Genomic DNA, 19933 nt, shown 5'->3' with positions numbered 1-19933 from the left:
AGCTGGGGTGGCAGGGTAGGAGGGGAAGGAAAAGGGTGAGGGGGTAGGTCATGGCTCAGATGCAAAAATTTCTCACTGTTTTTAATGAGATTTAGTAGATTTGTTTTTGAATGTGTTTCTCTATTTGCTGTGTGTCCTTAGGATAAATTCTAGAGACTTAAACTATAATTAAAAAATTTTTTTCACCAGCTAATTGTGTTTCACTGGGTCTACCACACTCCTCACCTGGCCATTCTACAAGTCCCTTGTCAGTATGAGATGTATTTTACCCAAATATTCTGTTTATAATTTGTATCAACTATTTAAAAATTTTATGTAAGACACAAAAAATTAGAAAATTTAAATGAGGATAAAGAGGAGAGAGTTGAAATAAATAAGGAGGGGAGGACATCAAACTGATACGATGGTGTTAGTAAAACTGAATACTAGTCTCACCGCTCTGAGATTATTGGTGTTCAAAGCATGGTACTAACAGCTATCATTTATTCATTGGCAGCAATGTATCAGGTGATTTTCCAAAAGTATGCTGAACTCTCATAATAACTCCACATGATAAATGGTATAATTTCTGACTTATAAATGAGAAAACTGACCCTCATTAGAGAGAAAGAGGAGGTCAGGGACTAATTAAAATTCAGGTCTATTTCGCTCCAAATCTGTATTTTTCATGCTCTCTATAAAGGACAGCGTTTAAATTCATTTGGAAAACTATTTTCTAGGAATTAAATTCTATGAGAATTTTAGGAATATGAAATAGGCAACCCTGATTAAACATTTGATCAGAATTTTTTTCTTTTTTGGCATGGTTATTACATTTGCTGATTTGTTGAGGGTAAATGAAAGTAACTAGCTATTCAAAGTTTGTTGACTCCTCAGATGGTTTTGAATAGTTTTCTGGGATTTTTCTTAATCCAGCAGAGTTGGTTTAGCTACATTATCAATAACACCACTATGCAGTGACTGTGTTCAGTACAAAATGTATGAGTTATTTCTAAAAACACAACATACACTTGACCCTGGAACAATGTGAAGGTTAGAGGCAACAACCCCTGCAGAGACAAAAATGCATGTATAGCTTTGACTCCCCCAAAACTTAACTACTATTAATGGAATCCTTATCAATACCATAAAGTCTATTAACACATATTTTGTATATTATATGTGTTATATACAGTATTCTTACAATACAGTAAACTAGAGAAAGAAAGTATTACTAAGAAAATCATTAAGTAAGAGAAAAATACATTTACAGTATTTATTGAAAAGAACTGTGTATTAGTGGACCTGAGCAGTTCAAACCTGTAATGTTCAAGGGTCAACTGTATTTATTTTGATTCAATAAGCAGTGTTTAGTAATTATCTATTTTTAGCTTAGCACTGTCAGATTCTGCAACATTAATATTTTTAGTAAATATTCGAAAATGGGGAATTGAGTTAGAATATCAGACAAGGAAAAATTTCTCCTCAGGCTTTTTGTAAGATTTCAAACAACATAGAAATTAAATGCCAAAATGAGGTGACTTTACATCATAAAAACATATCAGATACTTTTTATAATAAATTAACAAAAACCCATATGTATCAATTTCAAAGATACAATAGTTCTGGCTTCTTACATCCACAACCAAAAAATTCTGCTTGCTAAAATCAATTATGTTTTGAATCAATACAATTTTCTTTTTTTTTATGATACCCTGATGCAAAGCAGGTCACATTATAAAAAGAAAAAAACTGAAATACCAGATTACTATTAAGTCACACAAGATTTAGCTACCAACTAAATAAATATTCGGCTAATTTGTAAAGTACATTATTTAACGAAAGTACATATATCCTACTCTGATGGGAATATCTACATTGACATTGCATAAATGGTGGTGTAGCATACATGCTTCATTGTTTTTAATTCAGTGTTTTGTTTAGATTACCTTCCAGAAGATCATCATCCTCTATGCCTTTGACAATCTTTGATTTGTAGTCTCGGAAAAACATGTATTTTAGCAGTCTTCTAAGTTTTTTCTATTAAAAATACGAAATCAGTAAATAAGAAACATTATACATATAGTCACTTCACTGATTAAAGACTACCATAAATGAATTTAATAAATATGTACCCCAATCTTATCATTAGAGAAAATACAGCAATTCTCACCATAATACTATGTAATAAAAAATGTAGTAATCAAATAAAACATAAAAGCTGATTACACAGCATTTTTAAAAGCACTTTTCATTTGTAAGTATCTCAATACTCCAGACTTTTAACTACCCTTATTTTTTGGTCTTATAAAAAGTTTCAGATTCTCTCTGAAGACTGCGATAAATATAACACCTCCATACTAAGCTGACTATACTGGCTTTATGGTATTTTGTATACATTCAAGACCAAATTTTATTTTTAAAAATTATTCATAAACAACCTAGATGAGGAGTTTGTAGTGACTGTGTTAAAAAGCCATGAACTCTCCTTTTTATTGTTTTTTTATTCTTTGAGAATATTTTATTTAGAAGAGTTGGTTTATGGTCTGTAGTTCTGGAAACCATTCTGTAATCTGAGAAACATTTTTATGAAACTGAAAGCTGATTAGTGATAGTTGGGTCTTAACGATGACTTTCTTTAGTTTTATTAGAAGACCATAACACTGCCCAGCTCTAAAAGTAACTATAATACTTTGTAATTTGTTGTGTGCTTACACTTAGAATGTATTATTACTGGTTCCTGACCTTCAGGTTTAAGAGTCCTAATAATAGCTGAAACCTATTGCATTTTACAAAGCTCTTTTATATTCATTTTGCTTGATATCTGCAATAGCCCTGAGATATAGACAACTATAATATCCCCTTTATATATAGGGAAGCTGAGGTTAAAAACAGTCTTAGCAGGGTCAGAAGTAGAACATAACCTTTGAACCTCAGTTTCTTCATTTACAAAGAGAGTAAAGTACCCACCTTACAGGACTATTGTGAGGAATAAATACCCTGCCTAGTGTAATATGTAAAACATAGTAGGTAGTCAATAAATACTGCTTTGATATAAACTAGAATTATTAAGAGAAAACACATACACCTGTATTAGGCTTTTTGTACTCTTCTTTTCCCTTTGCTGATTCCATTCGGTACGTCAGATTTTATTGTCTTATATTACACCTATGCAAATTACTTTAAATTCTGTTTTGAACATGTCAGCATATAAATAAAACTGTTATTTTGAGGAGAAGGATGAGGACAATGGCAACTCTCATTTTATGGCAATGTTCTTGGCAGAATCTAAAAAGATTCTGATTAAGAGTCCTTCTGGACAGTAGAAAGGCACTGTCAATTCGTGTATGTTCCTGAAGTTTCAATATGATTTAAAATTTTAAATTCCCCAAAAGGCAGGAAAATGTGTCACTGTGTGCTATTTTTTTGTGCTAGCCTCTTTACCTCTGTCAGTGAAAAAGAAAACTCACTGAACACACTCTATAAGTAGTGACGCTAACTCACTCCATTGCTCCCCAGCTGCCAGCATAAAGGCCCTCATCTCTGCCAATAGCACCTTCAGGCTGCTCCTTCACAGCACCAGGGGTGTATAGTGCCTTTTTCTCCTAGTCCTCCAACTATACCGATGTCATCAAATCCTGCATATTCCTACCATCTCTGTGAGTTCTTCCTTCCTATCCACTTCCAGAGCAATCACAGTAATTCTATTTTGTCTTGATGACTCAACCAGCACCCTGCTTAGTTCCTTTGCATTTGGTCCATGCCACATATAATTGCATGAATCTTACCCCAGGCAGAAACCTCCACTTCAACAAATCCTACAGCCTCTCCACTTAATCATACAACTTTGAAATTCTGTGAGTCTTAAAATGCCTCTTCACTAAATCATACAGATTTTCTAAACCAGATTATAGCTTCTTGAAAGTGAAGACATTTCTTTTCTTTTCCTTTGTATTTCCCATACTAAGAATTAATGAACTAAAAATTAATAAAATTTAATGGTAGACTGGTTAGGCAAAATTTTTAGCTCTCTGAATGTCATTGCATGGGAAGAGAAAATACTTGATTCAAGTTTAATCTACTTTCAATCAATCAGAATGAAAGGTTATTTACAGATATAAAGTGACTCCATATTAGAAAGGATGTTAACAAGGTTATCCAAAAGGAAAGATGGGATGGCTTTTGATTAAGACAAAACACAAAAAACAAAAAAAAACAGAGCCACAAGAATACAAAAAATGGTGTTAGAAAAATGGGTAAGTGTAATTAAAAGGCCAGGAAAAAACAATGGAAAAATGAAAAATGTAACATTAGGAACGAAGCACTGTTTGCTGACTTGTGACAGCCTCTACCATCGCACACTGTGGTTATTCATTTAGTTTTTTAACATGCACCTTTTAGATGAAACTCTGATTAAAAACAAGTAAAATTTTATAAAGTATTTTCAACTAGTGACTCATGGAAGATAGTTATGACAAAATTAAACATGTAAATAAATACCAGCTTAGATATTTTAATACCAGAGGTCAAAGACTAAGAAAGGTAGATCTTTAAATACACACACACACACACACACACATTCTAGACATTCTGGTATATATTTATGCTATTGGAACATTCACCCTGATTGATTTGCTATTTCCTATAGCCTAGTGTCACAGAATAACCTGTGTATTTCAAGTTAAAAAATTATTCTATGAAAGCCTGTAATACCGTATAAAAATAGAAGAAAAATAAATATGCACTCAGTTTTAACTATCTCACTCATCAAAACAGTCAATATTTAATAAATATTATGTAGCAATGAATGCCTAAATGGATATTATGGATAAGTGAGAATTAGTTGTCAGCATAGTTTTACATAAGTGACCTTGCCCATGTCAAAAAAAAAAAATTCAATTCTCTTATAAACCACTTTGTTGTGTAAACTATCAGTTCAATAGTTATGATTGCAATCTGAAAGCTATATAACCAGGATACATAGTTTCCTTACGTAAGTGTAATTAAGCACCAAACATGTCAGTGTAACAGAATGAAATTGTTTTCTATTACCTTATCTTTGCGCATCAAAAACAGAAGATCTTCGGCAGATATTACCCTTGCTCCCCGAAGTTGTGAAATTTCAGCTGCTTGCTGTAACTAACAACAAAGGAAATTTAGGAATTTTCTCAATAGCCTAAATTAAATATACTACAGTCGTGATGCCTCAAGAGAGAAAAACAGACTAAGAGTTAAAAACTCTTGGGAATAATCCAGCAATCACATTAGTGCTTTTAAAAGTAAAATGTCTTATGTTTTAGGGTATGAAAAAATGCAATTAAATTAACTTATAAGCCCACCTGTAACTGATACAATGAACAGAAATCCTTGATTTCTTTCATGCAAAAGAAAAATCATGTGCAGCTTCCAGAAATGCATTAATGCACCTGAAAATAATTTTATGAAATTTTATCCTCACATCCATGTGAGCAATGGTTTCACTCAGTATCACTAGTTGAATAAGTATATTATTAATCTGAGCTCCCATGCTGGTATGATTTGAAATAGGCCCATTCAGAACTTTAAAAGATCAACAAAAACAGTAGCTGTTTCTAATATCCAAAGGAAAAAAAATAGTTTTAGTTTTGGCAAGTCTTCAGTGGGCAAAGGATTCAGTCCATAAATCATAATATGGGACTGCATTAATTTCTTTCCACACTAATCACATGCACACAAAAAGTTAACTGTATCTGGAATGCACAACACAAAACATACTGCGTGAAAAGTTAGATTCCCCCTGAAATATCCATCTGGGCCTTTATATCTACAAAGTTGAGAGTTTTCTGGAATTCAGAAGTCATAGAAACACAATCTTACTTGAAAATGACCTGAAAAATAAAAGAATGTGAAAGATGATAGTTCTATTTTTTGGTACAGGCAAAATCAGTTTCTTATTTTGATTAGTTGGAAGAAACATAAAATACATCCAGCTGAAAAACAGAAAGATGCTGGAGAAAACACTACAAAAATGTGACTGTAACTTCTTCCAAACTTGATCAAACTATGGTGATTGCACCGAAGCAACTCTATCCAATATTATAAAAATATTTACATATAAAAGCGGTTTCTGAATGCATCCTTCTTTGAAAGGAATAAATCTAACATATATTACTGAGAACTAATCTTTTAGAAGTGACACACTGTTATCTTAACAATTATAAGAAATCAAATAGTGCATTTGTACTAAAGAAATCCTGCTTGAATGTTTAAGCGATTTTGCTAAGTAAGCTTCAAACCTTGTCTAAATACACAGACTACAAAATAGACTACAAACTCCCTATGTGTCAGCCTTACCACTGAATTTCCTGGATACTGGTGGTTGGTATATAAACATAATTCTACCTAAATATAGAAATTTAAATTTAACTGTTAACCATTTAAAGAGAAATCCTAGGGAAAAGATTTTTAAAAAATTGATGTATCTACCGAGAAAGAAACCAAGTTTTCAGCAAGAAAAATCTGAACACATTTTTTTTTCAAAAAACTGGAAGAATATCAGGGAAATTCGTATACACGTGTTTTTCCCAAATATAAACATTTCTATTACAATCTAAACTAACATGCAATCAGTGTGGAGAAAATATAGGCTCAGTGTCCATTTGTCTGCGCACATACAGAGACTCAGGAGGAAGCAATGTCAAGTAACTTTGTATTTTCTTAAATGAAGGATGGTGATGATTTGAAAACTGTAAAGTACTATGCAGATATAAGTAATTTTACTCATGTTAGGATGGATCAGGATAAGTATATGTCCCTAAATAGTTTCCCAGTTAGTCAACTGTTTACCCACACTACATATAAATAATCTGTATTTATAACATTCTCAAAAATGTCAGTTCACAACACATTCACTAGGGGAAAACAAAAGAGAATGAAACAGAAGAGTCAGACTTTTCAAAATGGCTTTCCAAAACCAGGACACAAATATTGTAGGGGCTGGAATTTATGTCATGGTAATGTTGTCATAACTATCAGAAAAGTTTCATTTACATCTACCCGATTTACTAATCTCCTCACCTACCTGGGATCCTACTAGCAGGGGTACCACTGGCACTCACTACCATGCCCTGGACTCCCATGGAGTGAATGCTGGGGACAGACACTTATCATTGTGTTACTTCACCATGCGATTATCGGGCCCTGATGTGACCCGTGATGTGACCCATGTTCCAAATGTCTCTCCCAAACTCTGACCTCCACTTCTTTACTGAGTGAAGAGAGCAATTTTATTAGCTAATTATAGTGATCGCACTAAAGTGTGTATGACTCATTGGCTTACTTCTAGAAATATTTCTCTGCGTCTACTAGAAAGAGTAAAGCATCTCCTCTTACACAAGCTTAAAAACCAGGTTAGCAGCTTGGCAGTCCAGTTCCACAGGATGCTGAGCTCAGGACTGGTGCATTTGATGAGAAAACAACACGAAAACCAGGAAACCCAAAATCTTCCTAGATTTAGAAAATATTCCTAATACCTTTAGTGCTTAAAAAATAGTTGAATTCTGTATTCTGAAAAATCCCTCAATTTCTTAATCCTTGAAAGTAAATGGAAGATATACTCCATTATTCACTGTAGCAAGTCAAGCATTTCTGGCAATAATTAAAATAACATAAAATAGTGGTACGTTTTACAATTTTTAATACAATAAAAGCAGTTTGCATTTAATTGCATTATAAAATATGCAAGGAATGATAGAGCAGAGAAATACTTTAAGAACAATCAATAGTAGAATGAGTATACAAAGCTAATTGTATTAACTATATGGATAAAGGTGTAGTAATAGTAACTTTACAGGATTTATTTGTAATTTAGTAAGATAACTTGCTAAAAGACATTATTATTCTACCAAAATAACAACTCATTTACAGCATTTGTTTTTTTTGATAAATATTATTTCTATTCTTCAAAGTAAACTAAAAATAATACACTTGCAATAACTATTTAAAAAGACAAGAATTTCCCCCAGCATGTTAACATTCATGTTTACATTTTAATATTTTATGATACTCTATTTGGAGATTGAGGATTAAAGATGCACTTTAAATTTTATGTCATCTTAAATGCCTCACCTTTGATTCCCACAAATAAATATCTTCTCAGTTTCTCAGTGCTGTCAATGACACTTGCATTCAAACTCAATTATTTTCCTCTATTATATTTTCATCAACTTCTGTTTGATTTTGTTGTTTGTTTTAATCTGCTCAAAGTCTTGAATTTGCTCTGTACTTCCACAGCATTTATCCTAATCTAGGTCTTTGGGGCTTTTTGATAACTGGTTTCTAAATTTCAGTGTCTTCATATTGTTATGCATCCTAGATATAAGTGCTAAAATGATTGTCCCCAAATGTAATATCCACAATTCTTGTTCTAGGATCTATGATAATGCACTATTATGTAACTTAAATGTGGTCTTCAAAGCCTGACTGACTCATAGATTTTCTATTATACATTCATTCTCACTATGTTCATTGTTTTTCTCTCATATTGCTCTACATTTAAGCTCCAATAATTTCAGTTTTATCTTTATGCCTTTGTGTACTTCTGATGTTTTTTTTTTTGGTGTCAACTTGACCGGGCTACAGGGTGCCCAGACATTTGGTCAACATTATTTTGGGTGTGATCTTGAGGGTGTTTCTGGATGAGATTAATACTTGAATCTGTAGACTGAGTACAGCAGATTGTCCTTCCTAATGTGGGTGGGCCTCAACCAATCAGGTGAAAACTGAATACAGTCATAAGCCACTGAATGTCAGGGCTACATTCTGAGAAATGCATTGTTAGACATTTTTATTACTGTGTGAACATCACAGAGTGCACTTACACAAACCTAGATGGTATAGCCTACCACACACCTAGGCTGTATGGTATAGCCTATTATTGCTTCTAGGCTACAAGCCTATATACAGCATGTTACTGTACAAAACATGAGGTTAAACATGAGAGAACATGATGCAATCAAGACTCAATTAAACAAGCTGTTTGAGGCTGCTGCTGGGATAACAAGGCATACTGTTCACAGAAAACTTTTTTTTATAAGGAGAAAGAGTACACTAAAAAATAATGATAAAAAGTATAATATAGTAAACACATAAAGCAGTAACATAGTTGTTTACTATCATTATCAAGTATTATGAACTGTATACAATATTTGTGCTATACTTTTATGCAACTGGCAGCACAGGTTTGTTTCCCTTAGCATCACCACAAACACAAAGAATGTGTTGCCCTATGATGTTACAATGTCACTAAGTGATAGGAATTTTTCAGATCCGTTATAATCTTGTGAGACCACAGAATTTAGGATTGCTCAGCCTCCATAATCATGTGCGCTAATTCTATACACTTAATCGACCCACCCATCCATCCATCCATCCATCTGCACATACAATATTCTACTGATTCTGTACTTCTGGAGAACTGTAATACAGTACTTTACTTCAATTATGAGAAATTTTTTATTCTTTGTGGAATGCAGCAATTTCTTTTTTAAAATATCAGCTTCAAAATAATTTTCTCAAAGAAAAACAATCTTTGATTATCTTCATACAACATACTGTTTATTACCTAAGCTTGGCATGGAACTTACCAGGTGTGATCAAACAATAAGGTAAGATTTTAAATAAAAAAAATTAATTACAGCAAAAGACACATTGCCATTAATGCCCCTCAAAATATTCCCCCTCGCTTTGAACAAACTTGTTGCATCGTTCTTTCCACTTTCTGAAGCAGTTCTGGAAGTCCTCTTTCATGAGTGTCTAGTTGCGCTGTCGTGGCTGCCTTGATGTCTTGAACCATTTTGACTTAGGGGAAGAGCTGGAAGTCACACGGTGCCAGATCCGGTGAATAAGGTGGATGAGGACACACCATAATTTTGTTTTGACAGAAGTTGCTGTATACCAGAAGCGATGTGTGACACGGAGCGTTGTCATCATGGAGGATGATTTATGGTACACTTTAAAACACACCTACTCTCAACCATAGCTCACACCTGATTGACTGCACCCAACAAGTTGAAACTTGTCACACACTGTTACTAAGTTTGGAGGTGCCACTTCCCATATTGAAGATCCCTGCCTTTCCTTTGGATGGTACTCGGCAGCTGCATTCACCATGTTCGCTGATCAAAATGGAAAGGCTCCATGTCACACATCGCTTCTGATATGGCAATTTCTGTTAAAAACAAAATATTACAGTGTGTCCTCATCCACCTTAATCACTGGAAGTGGCACTGTGCGACTTCTGGCTCTTCCCCAAAATCAAAATCACCATGAGAGGTAAAGGTTTTGAATCGATTCGGGACATTGAGGCAGCTATGACAGAGCAACTAAAGACACTCATGAAAGAGGACTTCCAGAACTGCTTCAGAAAGTGGCAAGAACGATGGGATAAGTGTGTGTGAAGTGAGGGGGAGTATTTCAAGGGGGACTAATGGCAATGTGCCTTTTACTGTAATAATTTTTTTTAGCTAAACATTCACTGTACTGTTTGATCACACCTTGTATATGTTCAGTTTGCAATATCTTACTTGCGCTTGTCAGTAAGTTTTTCCTTTATCTTTCTCAACCAGTCACCTAACATTCTCCCCTTCTAACTTCCTTTTGAATAATATCTCTAGGTCTAGGACCACCATTCCTCATAGTCTGTTTATACATCTTAAATGCTGGCAATCTATTTCCCCTCAATGATTTTCAGTTCTCTCATCTATAATAAAAATGAATTGGGCTACATGAAGTCAATAACCCATGCATTTGGCTGGGGCCCACATAAACTCAGCAGAAAGATTTCTCTAAAGTTACAAAAGGTTTTACAAGTATAGCAAAATTAATTTGATGATTTCATAATCATTAACATCCTGAAAGTATTCCCTTTTAACCACACTTACATTACACTTCTTTCTTTTGGTTTCTGGCTAACTCCTTGGGTCTTTCCTTTTTGAGGATAAGTAATAAATAAGCACTAACAGGCAGGGCTGTTGAAAGCTGTGTAATGAAGAGGCAAAGTCTTATGCTAGGTTGTCACTTGGCCTAAGGTTTATTTGTCTGTCTGTCTGTCTATCCATTGGTCCATCACGCACTGTTTACAAAGGCAGATTCCTGGTTAAACTAGGAAAGCACAGCCCTGCTTGTGCACAACCATACTTGTCAGCCATAGATAACCTCAAGGATTCTCTCTGAATCCTCCCTGTTGTGACTGAAGGAACTAGGAGTTATCTGGACTCTAGTTTTAGCTCTACCACTAAGTAACTGTAAAACTGATACATTAAATAACTTCCCTAGATTTACAGGTTTATATGTTTATTTTTCATTTGAAATGGATAACCAATGATTTTAATGACTATCAGGAATTAACAATCTTAGTAGTAGAAATAGCTACCATTTACTGAGTACCTAATTTGTAGCAGGCACTTTGCTATGTGTGTTATAAATACTTAATTCTAATTTAAAAATTTTATATCTAAGTTAAAATGTGTATAACATTAAAAATCAAATAATACTCTACGTTTTATCATGACCGGCAGGAATACCTTGCCACACTTCTTCCCAATTTGAAATTCTGCTTCTAGAGGCAACTACTTTCAACTTGTTCTGTTATTTACCTCCATATTTGAAATATGCGTACAATGCTTGTTTCCTTTATATTCAGCTTTAAATACTACCAACTGACTTTTTGCTATAGAAGATGAAGATGTAATGTTCACAGATGACTCATATTTAACCATCTCATTTTTTCCCTCTTGATCTTATTTATAAATTCTAATTTTTTGTTATATTAATATACAGTGTTTACATTACGATTGGGTAAACACTGTTACCGCTTGGTCACTATAATCAAATTTCTTTTTACAAATTAAAATTTTTTTAATTAATAATTTCCTTGGTTTGTTTTTTGCTTAGGTTTTTTTTTTCTTTTTTTTTTGAACATCATTCATCCCAAATTCTTTGAAAGATTTGAAACATACAAGAATTCTTTTCAATTTTATTATTTTGTTTTCCCTCAGAGACACTGCATTTAGCACCCTCTAGACACTTCAACAGTTCGATTTTGGAGTCTCGATTTCTTGTTCTCTCTCTGTTAGGATAATTTTGATAGAGCACATTCTCAGAAAGTTTCTTTTTTCATTCTTGAGCACAATTAAAATAGCTGCTTTAAAAATCCGTGTCTGCTACTTTCAACATCTGAGTGATTTGGAATCAGTCTCCATTTTTCCTGGTCTTTTGAGTATGTTTTCCTGTTGTTTCATATTTTAAGGAATCTGGGATTTTACCTGAGATACTGTGAATGATATATTGTAAGGACTCTGGATTCTGTTATGTTCCTCTGAAGAATATTGATTTTTTTAAAAAAGAAGTCAGTTATTTGACTCTATTTCCTTCCCCTAGTGGTAGGCTGCAGCTGAAAATAGTTTCCTAAGAAAGGGCACATGGGAAATAAATTAAGATCCTGTATGCCTGAAAATTTATTTATGCCACCTTCTTATTCAACTGATGATAATCTGTCTGGGTATAGAATTTGAGATTACAAATCATTTCCCCTCAGAAGTTTAAAGGTATCGTTCCATTGTCTTCCAGCTTAAAATGTTGCTGTTGAGAAGTCAGTTACTGTTTTGATTCCTAAGCCATTATGTGACTTTTCTCCTACCAAGAAACTTTTACTATTGTTCTCTTTATACCTGAAATCCTTAAATTTCATGGTACTAGCCTTGCTGAGGATTTTTCTTAATGTATTTTCCTGGTACTCAGAGGGATACTGTAATCTATATATTCTTGTCTTTCACATCTGGGAAATTTTCTTGGGTTACTCTTAAAATTTCTTACCTTATGTTTTCTGGATTCTTTCTAAAATGTCTATGAGTTGAATGTTGATAGTCATTGTGCCTTGTATCTTCAATATCGGAGCTCCTTTTAGTCAGCCTTTCCAGAGCGTAAACCTATGCTATTTTGCCAGAGTGGCAAAGGGGTAGTTGACTGCCTGTATCGTTTTGATAGGGTACTGGGATAAAAGTGCTCCCTCACTTTCTGCCAATCCTCCTGTTTCTCATCCACCCAAGACTTCTTTCGTCAGAGGTACCTTTAATCCTGATCTTTTCCAGGTTCCAGTGTTTCATTTTTTCTTAGATCTGTTCAACCTTTACCATTTCTATCCACTTATAAGCTTCCATAATTTTTTGACATTTCTCATCAGCTACTTAATCATGTGACTTTGTGGGTTTATGCCTTTTTACATTATTTTGTTGTCACTTAGTGGAGTTTTGAGAAAGTCTGAAGATAAGAACACTATCACCCATGTTTAAACAGAAGCTGATACTCCCTTTTAATGCTAACATTTATTGACTATATTATTCTATGCTTCATGCTTTTTATATATTATCTCATTTAACCTTCCACTGGCAAACCTATGAGAGATGGCCAGGTACACAAAACTAGAACTGAATAACACATGCTTAACATCAAGCCATTCATCTTTCTCTCCAAGATTAAATTACTCAGAATACAGAAAGGTGCAATCACTAAATACAGCCTTACATTGCATAGAAAAGTCTAACCACAAAAACATCTATCTGCCTTTCAAAACATTTTCATTGCTGGCAAATAAATGGTTGCCAAAAAAAAAGGTTGGATCAAAACATCCAAGTGAATTGCTTCATGCAGACACAGCTACAGGATTGAGAACTAAACAAGTGTTTGAAAGGAAACGGATTTGTAACTAAATACAGTTAACATTCAGAATACTATAAATGTTAGATATTTGACTTAGTATTTTCCTATCATATGATCTTCTTATCCTTTGTTGGTGACTGGTCTTCCACTGTCTTAGACATTTGAAACATAAACAAGTATATATTGATAAAAGATGTGCCTAACTTTTTACAGTTTCATTTTAAATCTTCTTTTAAGAATAGTAAGTCAAACACAGTTAAATCAAGTTTTAAAAAACACAAGGCTATAATTATCAGTATCTCATGGCTCAAAGAATATATATATATATCTCCAAGCCACAATCAATATAAGCCTGCAAAGCTTAAAAAATGCCCAATAAACAATGACTGTATTTATTGTATAAGAGCAGCAACCTGGACAAGACACTAATTCTTTAGTTACTCATTTAAATATGAAATTAGGAAAACAACAACCATTTGAAAGTTTCCTTTTAAACTATTTTGCATATAAGTTTTAAATACTATACTATATGATACCTTAAATTCTACACTATACTATACTAAACTGTATTATAGATTAAATATTATACTATTAACTATAGTTAAAACTATTTAAACTTAACTGTTTACTATTTAACTGTTAAAACTAAAATATTATTTGACTATCTAAACTAACATATGATTAAAATTGTAGAAAGATGGCAGATCTTGAATTTATTCAACATTCTATACAGCTATCATTCAGTTACCCAATCACTGAAAAATGATACAGTTTAAAAGTCCAAAGATATAAACTTCATTTGTATTTCTTAAAATTAAGCATAAAAACTTTTGGTAGCTTACAAAATGTGTACTTGCCTTGTCCACATTTAATAATGTCTCTTTTTTTTCCTTTTCTCTTCCTATTTCTTGGCATCTCTGTGCCTCCCTCCATATTCCCTTCTGTTCCCATTTCTAAAAAGGCATCCACTGAGAGTTGTAGCTATTAGTTATTTCTTCAAAAGACAAAAATCTAACAGGTCAAAGACTGAGTTAATTACTCTATTTTGGAACACTGCCTAATTTTTTTTGTATGATAATCTGATTTCATTTCATCCTAGACTGTTTAGGAATAAATATAGGTCTTGTACTAAATCGTCATGGTTAGATGAGGGTATCAAAAGCAATGAATTACAGCAGACCACACACAGACAAATGTAATGATGAGAAAAATTACAAAATGGAAAGAATAAAGCAATGTTAAATAATCAAGAAGAAAAAGAAAACTGATTTCTAATTTTATCTGTATTACTATCATCCTTGCTTTGGCAAAATCAATTATACATACAGAGGGTGGCAAAAGAATGTATAAACATTTTAATAAAGGAAAAAACTGTATTAAAATCGCAATACTCAATATACACTGATAACAAAAGATGAACACAAGTCATGTGTATACATTTTTTGGCACCCCTGGTATGTGTTTTTTGTTGTTGAGAAAATAGATGGAGAAAGTGCCAACTTTATTTTTTTCTTTTTAAAATTAAATTTGTTGGGGTGATATTAAGTAAAATTATATAGGTTTCAAGTGTACAATTCTATGTGTGTCCACCACCCAGAGTCAGTTCTCCTTCCATCACCATATATTTGGTCCCCTTCTACTACCTCTCTTCCTCCACTAAACTGTTGTCTGTGTCTATGAGTTTTTATTTGTCTTGCTCGTTTGTTGCTTTCAGTTTTATATCCCACATATGAATGAAGTCATATGGTTCTCGATGTTTTCTGTCAGACTTATTTCACTTAGCACAATAATCTCCAGATCCATCCATTATGTCCTAAATGGCAGTATTTCACTCTTCCTTGGGGCTGAGTAATATTCCATTGTATACATGTATGACCTCTTCTTCTTCCAAGCATCTAACAAAGGACACTTCGGTTGTTTCCATGTCTTAGCCACCGTGAATTACGCTGCAATGAATACAGGGGTACAAACGAGGTCAGACAATTAAGTTCACAAACTTGTTGCAATGATGTTGCTAACCTTTTTTGATATCAGAGGGATTATTCATTTGTACCAATTGGACAAACAGTTAACCAAGTTCACTATTTGGAAGTGCTAAAAAGGCTGCGTGAAAAAGTTAGACGTCCTGAACTTTTTGCCAACAATTCATGGCTCTTGCATCACGACAATGCACCAGCTCACACGGCACTGCCTGTGGGGGAGTTTTTAGCCAGTAAACAAATAACTGTATTGGAACACCCTCCCTACTGACCTCATCTGACCTTCAATTACTCCTTTCTTTACCTGAAGATAAAGGAAATATTGAAAGGAAGACATTTTGATGACATTCAGGACATTAAGGGTAATATGACGACAGCTCTGATGTCCAGTCCAGAAAAAGAGTTCCAGAACTGCTTCGAAGGGTGGACTAGGCTCTGGCATTGGTGCATAGCTTCCCAAGGGGAGTATTTCGAAGGTGACCATTGTGATATTCAGCAATGTGGTATGTAGCACTTTTTCTAGGATGAGTCTGCGAACTTATTTGTTCAACCTCATATACTTTTATGGATAAATGTTTTCAGATTTTTTGAGTAGATACCCAGAAGAGGGATTGCTGGGTCATATGGTAATTCTATTCTTAATTTTTGAGGACTCTCCATACTGTTTGCCATAGTGTTTGTACCAGTCTGCAATCCCACCAGCAGTGTACTAAGGTTCCTTTTTCTCCATAGCCTCTCCAACACCTGTTATTACTTGTCTTGTTGATAATATCCATTCTAACAGGTGTGAGGTGGTATCTCATTGTGGTTTTGATTTGCATTTCCCTAATAGCTAGTGAAGTTGAGCCATTTTTCATATATATATACATATATATATATATACATATATATATATACATATATATATATACATATATATACATATATATATATGTATATCTGTTGGCTGTTTGTGTGTCTTCTTGGGAGAAGTATCTGTTCATGTCCTCTGTCCATTTTTTAATTGGATTGTCTTTTTGTTGTCGAGTTGTATGAGTTCTTTACATATTTTGGATAATTAGCCCCTTAACGGTGGCATTGTTTGCAAATATCTTCTTCCACTTGGATGGTTGCCTCTTTGTTTTGATAGTTTCTTTTGCTGTGCAGAAGCTTTTTAGTTTGATATAGTACCATTCATTTACTTTTGCTACCACTTCTCTTGCCTTTGAGGTCAAATTCACAACATCCTCTCTGAACCCAAAGTCCGTAAGTTTAGTACCTATGCCTTCTTCTATGCAATTTATTATTTCAGGTCCTATATTTAGGTCTTTAATCCATTTTGAGTTAATATTGGTGTATGGTGACAGACAGCAGTCTAATTTCATTCTTTAACGTGGTTTTCCAATTTTCCCAGCATCATTTATTGAAGAGGCTTTCTTTTCTCCATTGAATGTTTTTGGCTCCTTTGTCGAAAATTATCTGCCCATATTTATGTGGGTTTATTTCTGGGCTCTCAATTCTAATGCATTGGTCTGTATGTCTGGTTTTCTTCGAATACCATGCTGTTTTGATTACTGCCACTTTGTAGTATAAACTGAAGTCAAGGAGTGTGACACCTCCAGCCTTGTTCTTTTTTCTCAGAATTGCTTTGCCTATTCGAGGTCTTTTGTGATTCCATACAAATCTGATGATTCTTTGTTCTATTTGTTTAAAAATATGCCACTGGGATTTTGATGTGGATTGCATTAAATCTGTATATTGCTTTGGGAGAAAATGTCAACTATAGGATTTTAAAATTGCAGCTTCTGATGATGGGTCTCAGAACTTGATCCATGCACAAGGAGGAAAAGGGTTTGCCATGAACCTCAGTTAAGGTATGGTTTCTTCTGTCATAACTGCGTATCCTGAAGAATGTTCCAGAGCATTTAGATTTTCACCTCCATTTCATGGTGTAACTAACTCAGCAGATTATCTCCACATATAATACTATACAAATTGATTTTACAAATGATTTAATTAAGAAGCTAAAAATAATCATTACTTTTAAAAAGTTTCTAGAACCACCTCGAATTTTTTCCTCCTATAAATTTTTTTAACATGCGTATGGTTTGCTGTTTAAGTGAGATAATGTCATACAACATGTAGTAAGTCCAGAACAAATGCTATACATTTATTTAGAAATGAGAAATTTCAGGGCCACCATAAACAAGTTTACAACTTCGAGTATACACAAAAATTAAAAGCTATTATTGGACTATTACATAGCACTAATGACTTATTTCACCATAAACAAATTTAGGATGTAAATAATTTGTGTGGATAAATGTATACATGCATATATATTTATCTGTATGTACATACACACTTACACACGTGTTTATATAGCACTAGAATCACTTTCTTACAAGTTTTAAGAAAATAACTCTCTTCTAAAGTTAAAAGGAAAAACTACATGAGCTTCTTCTGACAAGAGAATTAATAGCTTCTTTCACAATTTCTTATGTAGAATCACCTCAACATGAAATGTAATGCATGTCTTAATGTGCAAATATTTTTGAAGCTATGGTTTTGAACAGAATCTTTCTGTTCAAACAGAAAAAAATCTTTCTGATCTTTCTGGCTCTCAGTTTCATGTGGGAACTAAAATAAGTAGACATCAAATGAGCTCTAAAGATCCTTTGGCTTTTACATTCTGATTCCAGTATTTAACCCTAAGTGATTAATTTGGCTCCATAATTAATCCCTTACACTAATGAGAGAAAAAAATAAAAATAGAAGAATCACAAGAATAAATAGTACAACTTGGTGAGGTGCAGGTGGGAGTCAACTTTCAAAGGAAAATCCACTGAGTTATGCCAGTGGAAAGAGCAACTAATCCATTAACTTTGACTGTGGAAGGAAGTATGAGAGTGTACTAATATTTAGCATTAATGAGTTATTTTACCATAATGCTCACCATGGTACACAAATCAGCAGGTGATGCAGTTAATTATCCTAGTATCCTTACGCAATAGTTCCAGTTACATTTGAAAGCCAAAGACAATTGCAAAATGGGATTAAAGCAATGCAATTAATAATACATAAAAGAGATTGGTGCCTATCCATTTCCAATTGGCCCTTTGCTTTTATCATATGATGAACAGAGATAATTTGCATATACTTCCCCCACAGTCTGTCAGAGAAAGTTGCCCTCATTCAAATTTTGTATCCAAACATTGCTTGCATAAGAAAACCAATCAATGTTGTATATAGTACTTGTCAAATTAGATGTAGTATATGTAAAGCTAAATGAAAAGTCTGGTTTCTTAGGCTCACATGTCAGTTCCATATTCCACTCAACAATTTAAAAGGTTATTAAAAAGAGCTCAAAAAGATACAAATCTTGTTACACTCACATGTCACTGTGAAGATCAAATGAAATAATCAAATAATCAAAAAAATCAATGTGGTGCAGGGACTTAAGAGAACTATGAACACTATAAAACACTATCAAAACATAAGCGATTGCTTAGGGATGACTCGTTCTTGGTTATGGGTAAGGTGAAATAGCAATCTATTTAAAAGAAAAAAAACAGTGCACTGATAATTTAGTAGACAGAGAAAATGGTGTAGATTTACTACTAATGTGGAAACCAGGATATTCTTGAGATTCATTCACATCAGCATAAGATGGTCCAACCATCCAACAACACTCATACAGTCACATTCAGAGAAAGCAGACAGCACAGAGAGGACTGAACCCTATATCCTTTAAGAATGCAAGGGAGGTGCCACAGCCTCTCTAGGGTCTCCTCTAACTCAAGCACAGACCTAATAGCACCCCTTTTCCACTGTGCTTCCTGGGGACCAGGGTCAACTTCAGGGAGCTTACTGCTTATCACCCTATTGTGTAAGGATATCTCTTCCCTTCCAGAAAGGCTTCCTTCCCAGAATGCCAGCTCCCCATTAAAGTGTGTTGGCATGAAGTAAAATGGTAGTTAGGCAATTTGGCAGGAGCCACATAAGACAAGAAGCTGTATGACTAGTGTATGGAAACAGGCACAGGGAGGAGAGTTAGAACGGCTGAGGACTGCTGGGTCCCAGTACAGGCTTTGTGTGAATGTGGCCAATAACCAAATACAATTGGGATTGTACTAATTAACCCAAACACACAAACACATAAACAAACATAGGAATATAAGTTATCTTGCAGGGACATTTAAAAGAACAACTGGGCCAGCTGGGTGGTTCACTTTGTTAGAGCGCGAGCTCTGAGCAACAGGGTCGCCAGTTTGGTTCCCACATGGTCCAGTGAGCTGCGC

General features: G+C 34.0%; 1 protein-coding gene across 4 annotated transcripts in view; it reads right to left on the bottom strand.

The window, feature by feature from the left end:
* SUPT3H (SPT3 homolog, SAGA and STAGA complex component) overlaps positions 1 to 19933 on the bottom strand; it is a 455615-nt gene that overhangs the window by 161070 nt on the left and 274612 nt on the right. For all 4 annotated transcript variants that reach the window (XM_019642792.1, XM_019642795.1, XM_019642796.1 and 1 more), the window contains exons 4-5: positions 5032 to 5118; positions 1929 to 2019 (exon numbers count right to left, since the gene is read on the bottom strand). In XM_019642792.1, the coding sequence (XP_019498337.1) occupies positions 1929 to 2019; positions 5032 to 5118 (178 nt within the window). The remainder of the gene's footprint in view (positions 1 to 1928; positions 2020 to 5031; positions 5119 to 19933) is intronic.

The sequence above is a fragment of the Hipposideros armiger genome, unplaced genomic scaffold, assembly GCF_001890085.2.
Source record: "Hipposideros armiger isolate ML-2016 unplaced genomic scaffold, ASM189008v1 scaffold_72, whole genome shotgun sequence".
NCBI classification, from domain to species: Eukaryota; Metazoa; Chordata; class Mammalia; order Chiroptera; family Hipposideridae; genus Hipposideros; species Hipposideros armiger.
Note: the sequence above shows the minus strand (reverse complement) of the source record. Positions and strands in the feature narration are given on the sequence as shown.